Source organism: Tubulanus polymorphus, chromosome 11 (assembly GCF_964204645.1).
Source record: "Tubulanus polymorphus chromosome 11, tnTubPoly1.2, whole genome shotgun sequence".
Lineage (NCBI taxonomy): Eukaryota > Metazoa > Nemertea > Palaeonemertea > Tubulaniformes > Tubulanidae > Tubulanus > Tubulanus polymorphus.
The window spans coordinates 12,936,072-12,955,048 of record NC_134035.1 but is presented as its reverse complement, the minus strand read 5'-3'; the positions used below and the strand labels follow the sequence as shown (position 1 = coordinate 12,955,048).

General features: G+C 37.8%; 5 protein-coding genes across 5 annotated transcripts; 4 read left to right on the top strand and 1 right to left on the bottom strand.

Moving 5' to 3' along the window:
• Window positions 1–1,186: 1,186 nt before the first annotated feature.
• On the bottom strand, window positions 1,187–2,437 carry LOC141913373 (multidrug and toxin extrusion protein 1-like). The gene has a single exon (XM_074804877.1). The coding sequence runs from the start codon at window positions 2,435–2,437 to the stop codon at window positions 1,187–1,189; it is 1,251 nt and encodes a 416-aa protein (XP_074660978.1).
• A 1,623-nt stretch (window positions 2,438–4,060) lies between these two features.
• On the top strand, window positions 4,061–6,118 carry LOC141913149 (multidrug and toxin extrusion protein 2-like). The gene is made up of 2 exons (XM_074804608.1): window positions 4,061–4,180; window positions 4,523–6,118. The coding sequence occupies exon 2, from the start codon at window positions 4,631–4,633 to the stop codon at window positions 6,083–6,085; it is 1,455 nt and encodes a 484-aa protein (XP_074660709.1). The 5' UTR covers window positions 4,061–4,180; window positions 4,523–4,630; the 3' UTR covers window positions 6,086–6,118.
• A 1,841-nt stretch (window positions 6,119–7,959) lies between these two features.
• On the top strand, window positions 7,960–9,411 carry LOC141913372 (multidrug and toxin extrusion protein 2-like). The gene has a single exon (XM_074804876.1). It carries the CDS (start codon window positions 7,960–7,962, stop codon window positions 9,409–9,411), a length of 1,452 nt encoding a protein of 483 aa, XP_074660977.1.
• A 1,546-nt stretch (window positions 9,412–10,957) lies between these two features.
• LOC141913371 (uncharacterized) lies at window positions 10,958–16,938 on the top strand. Its single transcript, XM_074804875.1, has 3 exons — window positions 10,958–12,305; window positions 15,569–15,774; window positions 16,903–16,938. Exons 1-3 carry the CDS (start codon window positions 10,958–10,960, stop codon window positions 16,936–16,938), a joined length of 1,590 nt encoding a protein of 529 aa, XP_074660976.1.
• Window positions 16,462–18,518, top strand: LOC141913182 (multidrug and toxin extrusion protein 1-like). Its single transcript, XM_074804651.1, has 2 exons — window positions 16,462–16,555; window positions 16,903–18,518. The coding sequence occupies exon 2, from the start codon at window positions 17,010–17,012 to the stop codon at window positions 18,459–18,461; it is 1,452 nt and encodes a 483-aa protein (XP_074660752.1). The 5' UTR covers window positions 16,462–16,555; window positions 16,903–17,009; the 3' UTR covers window positions 18,462–18,518.
• The last annotated feature ends 459 nt before the right edge of the window (window positions 18,519–18,977 follow it).

The window sequence follows — 18,977 nt, the reverse complement described above, 5'->3', positions numbered from 1 at the left end:
GATGGCGACGCTGGGGAAGGTGATGGCAATGCTGGGGAAGGTGATGGCGATGCTGGGGAAGGTGATGGCGATGCTGGGGAAGGTGATGGCGATGTTGAAGAAGGTGATGGTGATACTGAGGAAGGTGATGGCGATGCTGGGGAAGGTGATGGTGATACTGGGGAAGATGATGGTGATACTGGGGAAGGTGATGGTGATGCTGGGGAAGGTGATGGTGATACTGGGGAAGGTGATGGCGATGCTGGGGAAGGTGATGGTGATACTGGGGAAGGTGATGGCGATGCTGGGGAAGGTGATGGTGATACTGGGGAAGATGATGGCGATGCTGGGGAAGGTGATGGCGATGCTGGGGAAGGTGATGGTGATGCCGGGGAAGGTGATGGCGATGCCGGGGAAGGTGATGGCGATGCTGGGGAAGGTGATGGTGATACTGGGGAAGGTGATTGTGATACTGGAGATGGTGGTGTTTGAGAGAGTGATGCTGATGATGGGAGAGATGCTTGAGATAGTGATGGTGATGTTAGAGATGATAGTAGTGATACTGGTGATAGTGATGGTGAAGATGATAATGGATGATGTGATGCTGGAGAAGGCGATTGTGTAAGATGATACTGTATTACGCATTTAGAAGAAGTTGTATTACCACTTGCCAAGTTAGTTACCTAAGCGTTGGTGGTAAGCTTTTATAATCGCACCAATTTGTATGCGGTTACACCGACTACTGCCAAGTGGTCTATTGTTCTACAGGTTTAGCACGCTGGTTTTCTACGCACGAGATCCGGGTGCGTGCCCCGGTAAGTAATGCTTACTTTCACTCCTCTTCCAAACCGCTACATATCCCATCTTCACCCGTCAAGGGATTCGAACCCACTAAGCTAAGCTAAAACCGTTCCCCGAGCCCTTCCTTGACCACACGAGTCATGAGTCGTTGGAGTCGTCATTAGCCGACCAAAATCCGGTCATACCAATCACAGCGCTTGTAACAAACGACGTCAGGCTTCTGTTGGAATTCCCGTTAAATGGACCAATCAGCGAACGTTTTACCGAACAAGGAAGGATTTACACATTGATATTTAGAAATGCAAAATAAATTCATGATAGAAATTTGAGCGATCAAAGAATGAATGAATTAATCATTATATTTCTTTAAGATTTATTTCATTATTTGTGAATCATATTCCATTTGCTATGATGAATCTCGCCTCACGATGGCGCTGGATGCTAAATCAAACGTGCTGTAATCCAATTCACTATTTCCGGTTCCGTCTTGGATTAACATCAGATCGTCTGTTGTTTTGTGACGCGCTAGTTTAGATTGTTCATCCCAATCTAAAACAAATATGGCGTACGGAACAAATATCAACGCATTTAAAACACACGTACTCTGGTATCCTATTATTATACTCAGAGCGCCTAACCGAGTGAAATATAATAGAATCAAACCTAACGATGTTCCTAGTGTTAAATTCACTGAAAACGTTATCGAAGTTATGGCTATCTTTGCGCATCCTCGAATTGCAGCATTAAATATTACATCTACAGCAAATAGAGGTACAGTCGCTCCTATGTACAGTAACGTAGGTTTGAGTTTGTCTTCGACCGAATTATCGCTAGCAAATCCCCGAGCTAAAACAGCATGAAGCGAACAAATTATTACACCGAAAACTACAGCGACCATCAACGCAATACCTTCATAAAAGAACAAAGCTCGTTTGGCCGCGTGACCGTCCCTGGATGATAACAGGAAACCAACTCTCATACAACACGCTTCCGATATGCCCAAAAATATATCGCAGTTGAATAAGATTACTTGCAACGAGACGCTCAATGTTACAAGTTCGATCACTCCAAAAGCGCCGGCGAAGAAGGTACCTACTGTTAGAGCTGCAGAAGTACACGTTATTGATACTGCTGAGCCGAGAGCCATACTAGCGACCTCCCATAGATTCTTAAATATGTCTGTATTAGTTCTGTATATAGCTATAGTGTCTTTATTAACCAGAGAAGATGCAATACACACGCAAACTGCATTTAGGACAAAAAATACAAGGAAAGAGATGGCCGCCCCTAGACTGGCCAAACGTAGTACAATAACCGTGACGTAACAGATTACTGCGGTGACAACGTTGTTGAATATTCCTACAATAACGACCGGTAAAACAATATTTTGAGACATCAAAAAACGCATAAAAATGTCATTCGCGAATACAAAAATGTTATTAGGTGACAACACTATCAGCATCCTTCCAGCCTCTTCAGCAACCGTTGCATTTTGTCCGGAAAGTATGAATATTTTGTCGGCAGTGAAATTTAGTGGCACCAGCAATAAACCGCTACAAATCAGTATCAACAACCCTTTCTGTAACAACAAGCGCAAATAACGATAGTTTTTGGCGCCGAAAGCTTGCGAGAATAATCCTTCTATACCCATCGCCATACCCGCACTAAATGAGTAGAGGAGTACGAAAAATGTGTTTATCAGAGAAAAAGCGGCTTGCGAAATCAAATTGGTTTGAGCAACTATTAAGGTACACATAAAGAGAGGCAAATCGGTTAAAACGGGAACAACTACAATCGGCCATGACGTAACAAGAAAGAAACGTAATTCCTCACGTAACCAATCCGGAACTGTTTTCATCATCATCATCATCATCATCATCATCATCATCATCATCATCATCATCATCATCATCATCATCATCATCATCATCATCATCATCATCATCATCATCATCATCATCATCATCATCATCATCATCATCATTTACTTTTTTTTTCTCCTTTTCTATTCATTTCAGAAATAGATTATCTGCTTAATCATGGATCCTGGAACGATTTAGAGTTCGTATTTTAATTCCGAGTACCGCTCGACGTCCTGTTCATGCTCAAATATATTTTATCTTTATGGCCAGGCCGTGATCATTTAATGCAACAGACGTTTCGTGGATAAATCAGAATATGTGCTAATTAAATCTTAATTGACGCATAAATTATTGAATGGATGAATAATATGTGTGGTTGAATATATTCTGATGCTGCATTACGATTCTAATGTAAAGAATTAATTCATGAAGGTTTTAAGGGACCTAAAATTTTGAATCAAATAAATTAGATAATGAAATCCACCATAAGTTTTAATTTACTTTAAAAATCATAGATGGAACGGCATAATATCTCTAAAATGCTCAAAATAAGAATGGGCGCAGGCGACATAATTATTCAACCTCACAAATAACCTTAGAATCAGGTTCTAAAACGAAAAGAAGATGATTTTAAGGACTCGTCTTAATAATAATAATAATTGTCATCTATATAGCTCGCGTATCCTGAGTCCAGTTCAAATGCGCCCCAAATTGGTATTATTACCCCCAGCCTATAACTCTATTCCATGTATCAGTCGTCTCTCCGTGGGGAGAAGTAAATTTGAAGGTCCCCGAAAAGAAATCATAAGTGACATTTTTTCAATGAGGGTTAATGGTATTGTGATTGTGGTCGTGGTATTGTGTGTATTTCATGATTGATTTCATGGATTTCATTGTTCAATTTCGTGAAAATTTCAACAAATTCCTCTCAAAATTTCAAAACATTTCTATTGTCGAGTATCCCCTCATAATCGTTGGCCACAAGTGTTATGCTGTTATGCGTCTTGCCATTGTCGTAACATTTCATACGGTCCATTTTTTTTCTTCCCTGGACACACCCCCCCCTCCTCCACCCCTACAAATATTCCAGATCCGCCCCTGGTATACTACACGAACCGAATTATACTTTTTAGAATTCACATCAATGTAAAAAGCTGAAACAAGTTGGACATCATGATCTAAACTACGACTAGACTCACTGTTACTACATTTACATATCGCAAATATGCTTACATCGACAACAGCTGATTATATCACATTTAAAAATATCAGGTGTGTCATTATGATATGGCGCGTATATATACGACTATGTATTTCGATTAATTTACATGTACTTAAATAGATAGTTTTACATAATCACTCACCATTCGGTAATTTGTAACGGACGTTAGTGATAGTTGAGGGATCTGAAATAGAGTGAATCATTCACAGAAAAGGTGCCGTTACATTCTAGATGGCGAGTAGAACTATTGTAGTGCTCGCTATTCGACAAAAAGTACATTTTATATCCGAAGTAGTGATAGAAACTTAATCGAACGGTAAACCATAAATCGTTAACTACAAATTTGTATATTCTAAATTATTTCTAGAATAATCGAATCAAATGTTCAATTCAATGAGGTTTTCTTTTTTGGACATATGTTTTGAACCGGTTTGTTGCTAATACTGTCATTCTTTTTATTCCAAAATCTTTAGAAATTATTAGGTACGAAATTGAAAAAAACTCCTCTCCGACACAATAAACCTAATGTCAAGTGACAGAGAGAGAGAAAAAGAAAACATAAAACAAGTTTTTGTTTGAAGGACACGTTTTGTCGGCTTTGTTCTCCGAATATTCAAAACGTTTTATCAACAAATAATTTGAAAGTTTGTCATTTTAGGGCAACAAACGCGTGGAGCCGTAGAAGTGAAGCGACATTTCGTGTGGTCGGATAAATATAAACACGATCAGTGAAATAAGAAAAAACAACAAGCAACAGGAAGGAGAAATGAAACCACTTCCGGATTGGTTACGTGAGGAATTACGTTTCTTTTTCGTGACGTCATGGCCGATTGTAGTTGTTCCCGTTTTAACCGATTTGCCTTTTATAATGTGTACAATAATGGTTGCTCAATCCAATCTGGTTTCGCAAGCCGCCTTTTCTTTGGTATGTACATTTTTTGGACTCGTCTACTCATTAGGTATGGGTATGTCGATTGGTTTGGAAGGATTATTCTCGCAAGCTTTCGGCGCCAAAAACTATCGGTATTTGCGCTTGTTGCTACAGAGAGGGTTAATGTTGATACTGATTTGTAGCGGTTTATTGTTGATGCCACTAAATTTCACTGCCGACAAAATATTTATACTTTTCGGACAAAATGCAACCGTTGCTGAAGAGGCTCAAAGGATGCTGATAGTGTTGTCACCCGATAACATTTTTGTGCTTGCGAATGATATTTTCACGCGTTTTCTCATTTCCCAGGATATTGTTATACCGGTCGTTTTTGTAGGAATATTCAACAACGTTGTCACCGCAGTAATCTGTTACATCACGGTTATCGTACTACGTTTGGCCAGTCTAGGAGCGGCCATCTCTTTACTAGTATTTTTTGGCCTGAATGCAGTTTGCTTGGGTATCGCATCTTCTCTGGTTAATAAAGACACTATAGCTATATACAGAACTAATACGGACATATTTAAGAACCTATGGGAGGTCGCTAGTATGGCTCTCGGCTCAACAGTATCAATAATGTGTATCACTGCAGCTCTAACAATCGGTATCTTCTTGACCGGTACTTTTGGAGTGGTTGAACTTGTAACATTGAGCGTCTCGTTGCAAGTAATCTTTTTAATCTACAATATATATTGGGGAATATCGGAAGCGTGTTGTATAAGAATCGGTTTCCTGTTATCATCCAGGGACGGTCACGCGGCCAAAAGAGCTTTGTTCTTTCATCAAGGTATTTCAATGATGGTCGCTGTAGTTGTCGGTGTACTAATTTGTTCGCTTCACACTGATTTAGCTCGGGCATATGCTAGCGATAGTTTGGTCGAAGCGAAACTGAAATTTATGTTTCTGTACATAGGAGCGACTTTGCCCTTATTGGCTGTCGATGTGATATTTAATGCTGCAATTCGGGGATGCGCTAAAATAGCCATAATTACAACAACGTGTTTCGTGACTTTAACAATAGGAACATCTTTAGGTTTGATTCTATTATATTTTGCTCGGTTAGGTGCTCTGAGTGTAGTAATAGGATTCCAGAGTTCATGTGTTTTAAATTCGTTCATATTCGTTCCGTACGCCATATTTGTGTTAGATTGGGATGAACAATCTAAACTAGCGCGTCTAAGAACTACAGACGATCTGATGTTAATCCAAGACGCAACCGGAAATAGCGAATTGGATTACAACACGTTTGAGTTAACATCCAGCGCCACCTTGAGACGAGATTCATCATAAAAAAACAGGAAATGGTTCACACGCCACACTCCAAGCGAGATACAAAAAACGACACATATAACGATATTCTGCGGTTTGTGCAAATGCTTTCGGTATTGAGGATTCTTTAGATTAGAAATAAATCATTCCTTTGTTTTATGTGCTAGAGTTGTAACTGCCTTTTTAAACACAGTGCAATCCCCCCCTTCGTGCCAAGAGGTCACCGACTTGGACCACTGGTTCCAGATGAAGAAGTCTCAATTTTTCGATAGAAGCCGAGTATGTGAGAGTGATTTCAAATATGCTTAATCCACCGCCACAGTGACTAACGTTGGGAACGATTTGAATATTTGGAAGAAGATTAGAAAATTATATAAAACCATGAATATACCTAAAATCCTTGCTATTTTCTGTTGTACACTGCTTATACCTTTATACATATATATATATTGGCTCATTCGAATAAAAGACATTTTAGTATTGATAAATTTACTTTCCACAGATTAACAATTAAGATCAATATCTATTACAATATATGAAATGTTCATCAGGCAACTAGTGGCTGGACTCGAAACAATGTCCGTGCCAATGAGTAACTAATACAACAGTAAATAAACGTACATGCATCGTGTACATGACACCATGTGTGGAAGGTACATCGGAGAACTAATCGTGGCACCACATCGATCGATCAAGCGAGTCAACACGCTTTACGATTTTTCTTGATCTTTCCTGCGAATTTTATCTTCCTCGTCCAAAAATTGATGATTAGTTTAGGACCCTCCACCCTCCATTTTTTCAATTTCAATTTTCAATTTTGATTACCATGATTTCTTCCATGATTTCTTACTTTACATTAGAATTGTTATGTAATGTTTTTGATCTTAGAATAGGGATTGACGTTGTTATCTATTGAATTGGTAGATTTTGTTTGATTTATTTCGATTGAGTGTCCCATACAAATCCACCACACCTGCCGGGAGCGAAACAGGGGGTTTTTAGCAAAGCTATTTTCTGTCCTATTCTCGAAGAATGGTCGACGTCAGAAATCCGGAGCAGAGCGAAAGAGTAACGAGCGAACTATCAGTTTGGAATACGAAAACTGGACTCGACTTTATTTTTACACATAGCTATTTATATAACACAGATTCAGACAGGTTGAGACATGGAAAATGATACAAAAACAAAGGTGCCGAGTAGTGACATGACAGTGAGACAAACAACAATTAACACATTCCGACACAGACAAACAGTCTCAGAGGACAATGAGTAATAAGATGGAGACATAAAACAATAAAGAAATACGAAATATAGATGAAATATGTATAACAATTATCAGTGACATTTAGTGTTGTTAAAGGTTTAGTAATGAAATCGAAAATCGATGTACAGATATCGGCGGTCGGAATTACAGAATCTTTCATCTTAAATCGATGTACATATTTGGAAATTTCGGTTCATTCAAAAACAATCTTCCGACCATGAAATGTTAATGTATGTACGCACTGTATATAGTTCTATTAATGTTACGTAAATCAGTACAGATTTTGGTTTTTATCATCAACAAACAATCTGGCGCATAAAATGAAAACGGCCTGCCTGTACATGTGAAATATATTTATCGTTCTGAACGCAAGCAGGACGGCGAGTAGTTGGACATTAACTACTGAACCTAATTCGTTTCAGGGTCCACGATTATGCAGATAATCTCTCTCGAAAATAAACAGAAAACGGAACAGTATACTCGGAAATAAAGTATGTACTCTATCTAATCGATCCGACGTCAACGATTAGGTCTAAGCTGATAATTTATCTCTGAAACAGTCGCAAAAGAAGATAATTGGAGAAACATATCGTACAACAACAGGAAAAGGAGAAAAAGAGAATAAATAACGATGATGATGAAAGCGCTTCCGGATTGGTTGAGCGAGGAATTACGTTTCTTTTTCGTGACGTCATGGCCGATTGTAGTCGTTCCCGTTTTAAACGAATTGCCTCTTTTAACATGTACTATAATGGTTGCACAATCGAATTTAGTTTCGCAAGCCGCCTTTTCTTTGATAAACACGTTTTTTGGACTGCTCTGCTCGGTTAGTATGGGTATGTCGATGGGTATAGAAGGATTATTCTCGCAAGCTTTCGGCGCCAAAAACTATCGTTATTTGCGCTTGTTGTTACAGAGAGGGTTGTTGATACTGATTTGTAGCGGTTTATTGTTGTTGCCACTAAATTTCACTGCTGACAAAATATTTATACTTCTCGGACAAAATGCAACGGTTGCTGAAGAGGCTGGAAGGATGCTGATGGTGATGTCGCCTAATAACATTTTTGTGCTCGCGGATGCTATTTTCATGCGTTTTTTAATGTCCCAGGATATTGTTATACCGGTCGTTATTGTAGCAATATTCAACAACGTTGTCAGCGCATCAATCTGTTACATCACGGTTATTGTACTACGTTTGGCCAGTCTAGGGGTGGCCATCTCTTTCCTTATGTTTTTTGGTGTCAGTGCAGTTTGCGTGGGTATTGGATCTTCTCTGGTTAATAAAGACATTATCGCTATATACAGAATAAATACGGACATATTAAAGAATTTATGGGAGGTCGCTAGTATGGTTCTCGGGTCAACAGTATCAATAATGTGTTTGACCACAGCTGTGACAATCGGTATCTTCTTGACCGGTACTTTTGGAGTGGTTGAACTTGTAACATTAGGCGTCTCGTTGCAAGTAATATATTTTAACCTCAATATATTTTGGGGAATATCGGAAGCGTGTAGTATAAGAGTTGGTTTCCTGTTATCATCCAGGGACGGTCAGACAGCCAAAAGAGCTTTGTTCTTTTATCAAGGTATTTCGATGATGGTCGCTGTAGTTTTCGGTGTATTAATTTGTTCGCTTCACGCTGTTTTAGCTCGGGGATTTGCTAGCGATAGTTTGGTCGAAGCCAAACTGAAATTTACTTTACTGTACATAGGAGCGACTTTGCCCCTATTTGCTGTCGATGTGATATTTAATGCTGCAATTCGAGGATGCGCTAAAATTGCTATAATTACAACAACCTGTTCAATGAATTTAATAATAGGTACATCTTTAGGTTTGATTCTATTATATTTTACTCGGTTAGGTGCTATTAGTGTAGTAATAGGATTCCAGAGTTCATGTGTTTTAAATTCGTTCATATTCGTTCCGTACGCCATATTTGTGTTAGATTGGGATGAACAATCTAAACTAGCGCGTCTAAGAACTAAGAAGATGTTAATCCAAGACGGAACCGGAAATGGAGAATTCGATTACAGTACGTTTGAATCAACACCCAGCGCCACCTTGAGGCGAGATTCATCATGAAATTTGGAAATTGTTCAGAAACAGTTAAATAAATAAAAAATGATTTAAAACTAAATATACATATTATTCAATCTTTTAAGTTTCTTCGGATTACAATTAGCACTAACTAGGATTCGGAAAACAATTCTCCAACCTTGAGAAAATGTTCCAAAACTCCTTCTAACCTGGCACAAACTCTTAACAGATTTTGGGACCGGGATATGTTTGGTATCATGATGTTCATAGGAGCAGCACATACAGCTAACCATTAACGCATTTTCCAAACAGAATTAAACAATATTGGATTTAGATTATGGCACTTCACAAGAGCTTCAAATAATTTTGAAAAGAGATGAGAATTCCACACGCCTCAAGGAATACAGTATTCCTGAAGATGACTATTAGGATAAAGTCGAAACGTCGAATAAACTACACTAGCTCAAGGAATACAGTATTCCTGAAGATGACTATTAGAATAAAGTCGAAACATTGAATAAACTACACTAGCTCAAGGAATACAGTATTCCTGAAGATGACTATTAAGATAAAGTCGAAACGTTGAATAAACTACACTAGCTCAAGGAATACAGTATTCCTGAAGATAAAGTCGAAACGTTGAATTAACTACACCAGCTCAAGGGAACATTTCTAATAAATAGACTGAGTCTATTTATTAGACTAAGTCTATTTTTCACCCCTGACGATGATCTCTAGGGTGAGATCGAAACGTCGTGTCTTTTAAATATTTTAGATTTAATAAATAAATTCTGGTTTTTAATTCTTTTAATCTGTAAATAGTGGGTTTTTATCTTATTAGAGCTTTCAAATTTCTGGTATTATGTCACTTCAACTATAATCCTTTTGAATCAAAGAATCATACAGATGTAACTATAATTGCAGCAAACAGACTCTCTCCCCTTCCGTTCCGCATTCTTACTTCTAATCTGTCCCATCCTCACCAGAGCAGATCCAATAGCCATCGAGGACAACTGAGGAACTGCATCGAGGACAAAAATACAAGTAAAGAGACTCAATATTTCATCATCGTCTAAAATTAATTGTTTGGTGCCCTTCGATCATCGTCCATGCATTTTTTGAACATTAGAATTTTAATGTAAGGTTAATAGAAACAATTCTGCCGCATTATATTATTCAGATGCGTACTATACATCATAGATTTTTGGTAAGAGTGAATTACCGATTTTTTATGTATCATTGTTTATTATCCTTGAAACTTCTGGCGCATGACACGATCACGACCTGGCTATAGCTATACTCGTGAAATATAGACATTCTGAATGCGAATAGGACATCGAGCAGTACTCGCAATTAAACTATACTGACTCTAAATCGTTTCGGGGTCCATGATTCAACTGATATCCGAAACAGAAAAAAAAAAACGGATATATTTAGAGAAACATCAGTAAAAGGATTAAAAGCGGAGATGACGATAAAAAATGCACTTCCGAATTGGTTACTTGAGGAATTACGTTCCTTTCTTGTGACGTCATGGCCGATTGTAATTGTTCCCGTTTTAACCGGTTTTCCTCTTTTAATGTGTACTATAATGGTTGCACAATCGAATTTAGTTTCGCAAGCCGCCTTTTCTTTGATAGATACGGTTTTTGAACTCCTCTACTCGTTTGGTATGGGTATGGCGATGGGTATAGAAGGATTATTCTCGCAAGCTTTCGGCGCCAAAAACTATCGTTATTTGCGCTTGTTGTTACAGAGAGGGTTGTTGATACTGATTTGTTGCGGTTTATTGTTGCTACCGATAAATTTCACTGCTGACAAAATATTTATACTTCTCGGACAAAATGCAACCGTTGCTGAAGAGGCTGGAAGGATGCTGATGGTGATGGCACCAGATAACATTTTTGTGCTCGCGAATGATATTTTCACGCGTTTTTTAATGTCTCAGGATATTGTTATACCGGTCGTTATTGTAGCAATATTCAACAACGTTGTTGCCACAGTAATCTGTTACGTCATGGTTATCGTACTACGTTTGGCCAGTCTAGGAGCGGCCATCTCTTTCCTTGTATTTTTTGGCTTCAATACAGTTTGCGTGGGTATTGGATCTTCTCTGGTTAATAGAGATACTATCGCTATATACAGAACTAATACGGACATATTTAAGAATCTATGGGAGGTCGCTAGTATGGCTCTCGGGTCAACAGTATCAGTATTGTGTATTACCATAGCCATAACAGTTGGTACATTTTTGACCGGTACATTTGGAGTGGTTGAACTTGTAACATTAAGCGTCTCGTTGCAAGTAATATATTTTAACCTCAATTTATTATGGGGCATATCGGAAGCGTGTACTATGAGAGTTGGTTTCCTGTTATCATCTAAGGACGGTCAGACAGCCAAAAGAGCTTTATTCTTTTATCAAGGTATTTCGGTGATGGTGACTGTAGTTCTCGGTGTATTAATTTGTTCGCTTCACGCTGTTTTAGCTCGGGGATTTGCTAGCGATAGTTTGGTCGAAGCCAAACTGAAATTTATGTTTCTGTACATAGGAGCGACTTTGCCCCTATTTGCTGTCGATGTGATATTTAATGCTGCAATTCGAGGATGCGCTAAAATAGCCATAATTACAACAACGTGTTTCGTGACTTTAACAATAGGAACATCTTTAGGTTTGATTCTATTGTATTTTACTCGGTTAGGTGCTCTGAGTATAATAATAGGCTACCAGAGTTCGTGCATTTTAAATTCGTTGATATTCGTTCCGTACGCCATATTTGTTTTAGATTGGGATGAACAATCTAAACTAGCGCGTCAAAGAACTACAGACGATCTGATGTTAGTTCAAGGCGGAACCGGAAATGGAGATTTGGATTACAACACGTTCGATTTAACACTCAGCGCTGCCTTGAGGCGAGATTCATCATCAATAATTGATGGTTCAGAAACGAAAAAAATAATAAATCAAAAATGAATTTAAACTAAATATAGAAAATAAACCCAAATATACTAATATACCAAATGATTAATTCATTAATTCTTCTTTCTTTGGATTACAATTACAATTTCCAACCGAGATCTCAAACCAGATTGTCACCAAAATTCTCTATAAACCTGGCCGAAACTATTATCAACTTTTGGGATATTGTTGTATTAGAATTAAATGTATATAATAGCCACATGAGCTCTACCTTCCTAATGAATCTTCCAAATACAATATAACCAATAGGATTTAGTTTATGGCGCGTCAAGTGAGTTTTGATTACAATGGATTTTCGTAGAGATTTCCACACTGACGTCACACTCCGAGCAAGAGACAAATAAAAGAGCTATATATTCTGTAGCTTGTGTTGATATCATGTTAGGATTGAGGATTCGTTCAGTGAAGTCTGCATAGTTGAAATCAAATCGATCATTTTTATGTCCTAAAGTTGTAACTGCCTTTACACGGAGATTAATTGAGGATTACTGAAATTAGTCTGTTTGTTCTGGATCGAATATATATTTCACAATTTCTTCCGTATTTTAGCATTCCTGAAGATGACTATTAGGATATAGTCGAAACGTTGAATAAACTTCTAGGCCAAGGAATACAGTATTCCTGAAGATGACTATTAGGATATAGTCGAAACATTGAATAAACTACACTAGCTCAAGGAATACAGTATTCCTGAAGATGACTATTAGGATAAAGTCGAAACGTTGAATAAACTACACTAACTCAAGGAATACAGTATTCCTGAAGATGACTATTAGGACAAAGTCGAAACATTGAATAAACTACACTAGCTCAAGGAATACAGTATTCCTGAAGATGACTATTAGGATAAAGTCGAAACGTTGAACAAACTACACTAGCTCAAGGAAACATTTTCGGACTTGATGAATTTCTTGTCTTTATCGTGGAATTCTCGTTATACAAGTTGATAAAGAAGAATGAAGAAATGTTGATGGTGACGCTCACAGGAGCAGCAGCACATCGACATGTTACCTTGTGTTGAAAAGTCTGAATTATGTTCGATGGAAGCTGAATATATGAGAGTGATTTAAAAGAAGCTGAGTCCACCACCACCTGTGACTACCACGAACGATGGGGACGATTTGAATATTTGGAAGATGATTAATTACGATATGTGGCGTAATAATTTGCGATGCGAAGTATTGAAATGTGAGAGGATTTTAAACATATATCACGCAAACCCGAATGATATTTTTTATAGTCCATGTAAGTGATGAATAATACAGATTATATTAACCTTTATACATATCGCATATATACGACATAATTAATGCATGCTGATTATATGATCGGATTATATCACATTCTGAAATATCAGGCAGGTCATCCATTCAAATTATAACATGTATATATTCATATGAAAATATATTCAAATGATGCGTCGTGTACATATAGAAATAGTTTTACATCATTAACATCAAAGAGCACCCCGTTTCACCGAACAGGTGCCGTTTACGTCATTCTGTTATGGTGAGATTGGAAGGCTCGCAAGTTTGACGTTCGCTGCAAAAAGTGCCTTATACATTCTAAATTGCGAGAAGAAGTTGATTGTGAGGTAAGTCACAAATCTTTATATTCTAAATCAGTGTAGAACAAAAAACACTTTGATTATCCTAGAATTTGATTATTCTAGGATAATCAAATCACATGTTTCAATCCAATGAGTCTTCAATTCTTGTATTCTTTATTTTTGGAGACACCTTTTTAGCCAGGTTGTCTCCCGCATATCTCCCATATTGGCATTCCTTTGTTCTAAAATCCTTAGTAAATTATTCGGTAGAATATTGAATGAATTTCCGTTCGAGATTATAAACCTAATGTCAATGAGGGGAGGGGGTGAATTCTCACATCTTACATAAACATTTCAGAGGTTGTTCCGATCATTTCAGGACAATAAATCTTGTGGATTCACAAGCGGGAAGTGAATAAGAAAACCCAACAAGCAACAGGAAGGAGAAATGAAACCACTTCCGGATTGGTTACGTGAGGAATTACGTTTCTTTTTCGTGACGTCATGGCCGATTGTAGTTGTTCCCGTTATAACCGAATTGCCTTTTTTAACGTGTACTATAATGGTTACTCAATCCAATCTGGTTTCGCAAGCCGCCTTTTCTTTGGTATGTACATTTTTTGGACTCGTCTACTCATTAGGTATGGGTATGTCGATGGGTATAGAAGGATTATTCTCGCAAGCTTTCGGCGCCAAAAACTATCGTTATTTACGCTTGTTGTTACAGAGAGGGTTGTTGATACTGATTTGTAGCGGTTTATTGTTATTGCCACTAAATTTCACTGCCGACAAAATATTTATACTTTTCGGACAAAATGCAACGGTTGCTGAAGAGGCTGGGAGGATGCTGATGATGTTGTCACCCGATAACATTTTTGTGCTCGCGAATGATATTTTTACGCGTTTTCTAATGTCCCAGCATATTGTTTTACCGGTCGTTATTGCAACAATATTCAACAGTGTAATCACCGCAGTAATCTGTTACGTCATGGTTATTGTACTACGTTTGGCCAGTCTAGGAGCGGCCATCTCTTTACTTGTATTTTTTGTCCTCAATGCAGTTTGCATGTGTATTGGATCTGTCCTGGTTGATAAAGACACTATCGCTTTATATAGAACTAATATGGACATATTTAAGAATCTATGGGAGGTGGCTAGTATGGCTCTCGGGTCAACAGCATCAACAATGTGTATCACTGCAGCTCTAACAATCGGTATCTTCTTGACCGGTACTTTTGGAGTGGTTGAACTTGTTACATTGAGCGTCTCGTTGCAAGTAATTTTTTTCATCTACAATACATTTTGGGGAATATCGGAAGCGTGTTGTATGAGAGTCGGTTTCCTGTTATCATCCAGGGACGGTCGCACGGCCAAAAGAGCTTTGTTCTTTTATCTAGGTATATCGATGATGGTCGCCGTAGTTCTCGGTGTATTAATTTGTTCGCTTCATGTTGTTTTAGCTCGGGGATTTGCTAGCGATAGTTTGGTCGAAGCCAAACTGAAAATTATGTTTCTGTACATGGGAGCAACCTTGTCCGTATTTGCTGTAGATATGATGTTTAATGCTGCAATTCGAGGATGCGCTAAAATTGCCATAATTACAACAACTTCTTTCGTGACTTTAACAATAGGAACATCTTTAGGTTTGATTCTACTATATTTTGCTCGGTTAGGTGCTCTGAGTGTAGTAATAGGATTCCAGAGTTCATGTGTTTTAAATGCGTTGATATTCGTTCCGTACGCCATATTTGTGTTAGATTGGGATGAACAATCTAAACTAGCGCGTCACAAAACTACAGACGATCTGAAGTTGGTTCAAGGTGAAACCGGAAATGGAGAATTGTGTTACAGCACGTTTGATTTAACATCCAGCGCCACCGTGAGGCGAGATTCATCATCAAAAACAGATGGTCCAGAAACAGTAAAATAAATCAGAAATAATCTTAACGATCTCTTTGTACTGTGTTTTATTTTGTGAAGCGCATCGATTATTTTATTTTATCCATAAAGAAATGTTGCAGCAGCAGCACATCGACCTAACTAATAGAAACACATTTTAGAAATAGAATTAACCAACATGATTTAGTTTAGGGTACATCACGAGAGCTTTAGATATGGGGGATTTTTGTGAAGAGATGAGAATTCCAGTCACACGCCACACTCCGGGAGAGGGATGAATAAAATAACAACATATGACGATATTCTGCCGTGTGTGTTGATATTATTTTGGGATTGAGGATTCTCTTAGCGAAGTTTGGAAAAAATTAAATCATTCATTTTGCAAGACTGTTACTTTGTTTTCGAAAGTCGAAAATGTTGAAATGAATTATGAACTGAAAATATTGTTGTATATACGGTACTGCATCGCATATATACGACACAATTATGATCGGATTATATCACATTCAGAAATATCAGGCGGTTCATCAATTTCGCGATTATATATGTATATATTCATATGAAAATATATTCAAATGATGCGTCATGTACAGAAATGTATAGAAATAGTTTTACATCATTTACAATGAAGAGCACCCCGTTTCACCGAACAGGTGCCGTTTGCATTCTTGATAGTGAGGTTGGAGGGCTTATGCGTGTTTGAAATTCGCTGTAAGAAGTGCCTTCTACATTCTTAATTGCGAGAAGAAATTGATTATGAGGTAAATCACAAATCTTTATATTCTAAATCATTTTCTAGAATAATCGAACCAAATGTTTCAATTCAATGAGCGTTCAATTCGTGCATTCTTTCTTTTTGGAGACACCTTTTTAGCCAGGTTGTCTCCCGCATGTCTCCCATATTGGCATTCCTTTGTTCTAAAATCCTTAGAAATTATTCGGTAGAATATTGAATAAATTTCCGTTCGAGAAAATAAACCTAATGTCAAGTGACAGAGAGATCATGAAAGTTTCCGTTTTAAGACACTTTTTGTCTGTTTATATCTCAAATTCAAGACGTTTTAGTGAATTCTCACATCATGTTGAAAGAGTGTTATGATCATTTCAGGACATTAAATCTTGTGGATTCATAAACGGGAAGTGAGACAACATTTTCGCGTGTTCAGTTTAAACAAGTAAAATAAGAAAAAAACCAACAAGCAACAGGAAGGAGAAATGAAACCACTTCCGGATTGGTTGCGTGAGGAATTACGATTCTTTCTTGTGACGTCATGGCCGATTGTAGTGCTTCCCATTTTGACCGATTTGCCTATTATAACGTGTAATTTAATGATTGCTCAATCAAATTTACTTTCGCAAGCCGCTTTTTCGATGATAACAACGTTTTATTGGTTGGTGTACGCGTTCGGTATGGGTATGGCGATGGGTACAGAAGGATTATTCTCGCAAGCTTTCGGCGCCAAAAACTATCGTTATTTACGCTTGTTGCTACAGAGAGGATTGTTGATACTGATTTGTGGCGGTTTATTGTTAATACCGTTAAATTTCACTGCTGACAAAATATTCATGCTTCTCGGACAAAATGCAACGGTTGCTGAAGAGGCTGGGAGGATGCTGATGGTGATGACACCAGATAACATTTTCATACTATCGAGTAGTGTTTTAACGCGTTTTTTAATGTCCCAGGATATTGTTATACCGGTCGTTATTGTAGCAGTATTGAACAACGTTGTCACCGCAGTAATCTGTTACGTCACGGTTATCGTACTACGTTTGGCCAGTCTAGGGGTGGTCATCTCTTTAATTGTCTTTTTTTTCATCGGAACAGTTACCATGGGTATTGGATCGTCTCTGGTTAATAGAGATACTATCGCTATATACAGAATTAATACGGACATATTTAAGAATCTATGGGAGATCACTATAATGGTTATCGGGTCATCAGTCTCAATAATGTGTGTTGGTATATCTCTAATAATCGGTATGTTTTTGACCGGTACTTTTGGAGTGGTCGAACTTGTAGCATTAGGTGTCTCGATGCAATTAATCTTTTTAAACCGCAATATATGTTGGGGTATGGGAGAGGCGTGTTGTATGAGAGTCGGTTTCCTGTTATCATCCAGGGACGGTCAGACAGCCAAAAGAGCTTTGTTCTTTTATCAAGGTGTTTCGGTGATGGTGACTGTAGTTCTCGGTGTATTGATATGTTCGCTTCACGATGTTTTAGCTCGGGGATTTGCTAGCGATAGTTCGGTCGAAGCCAAACTGAAATTGACTTTACTGTACATTGGAGCAACTTTGCCCCTATTTGCTGTAGATGTTATATTTAGTGCTGCAATTCGAGGATGCGCTAAAATTGCTATAATTACAATAACGTTTTTGGTGAATTTAATACTAGGAACATCGTTAGGTTTGATTCTATTATATTTTACTCGGTTAGGTGCTCTGAGTGTGATAATAGGATACCAGAGTATGTGCGTTTTGAATGCGCTCATATTCTTTTCGTACGCCATATTTGTTTTAGATTGGGATGAACAATCTAAACTAGCGCGTCAAAGAACTACAGACGATCTGAAGTTATTCCAAGACGGAACCGGAAATAGTGAATTGGATTACAATACGTTTGAGTTAACACCCAGTGCCACCTTGAGACGAGATTCATCATAGAAAATGGAAGATGATTCACTAATAATCTTAAGAAAACATAATGATTTATTCTTTAATGAACGGGCAACTGAATTTATTTTTCATTTCATTTGGTCCAAGATTTGGACGCTTCGAAATTGTCTAAATAAAAAAAAATGACCGAAATTGTTTGAAATAATTGGTGCTTAAAAATCTAACTAAAGAATCATTTTTAATCTGCTTCATCGCCGTCTGTCATCCTCGCTTGCCAGGGGTTGTCTTTCCGCAGCCGCATGATCATACCTGCTGAAAAGAGTGACTGCGATTGTGTTCAAAATCTCTATTTATTTACAGTAATCTGTTAACTTCTATTATACTGCTGTAGGTTTTTGATGGATCCATTTAATTTGAAGTGTGTTTTTACGTGTGTGTTGAAAGAAAATAAAAAACTAGACGTTTTTTGTTTTAAATTTTCGCTTGATTTTTTAGAATTTCTTGTATTAAAGGTGTTGGTCATCAAAGCAATTTTTATCCAGTCCAACCTCTCCCCGTTTGGAA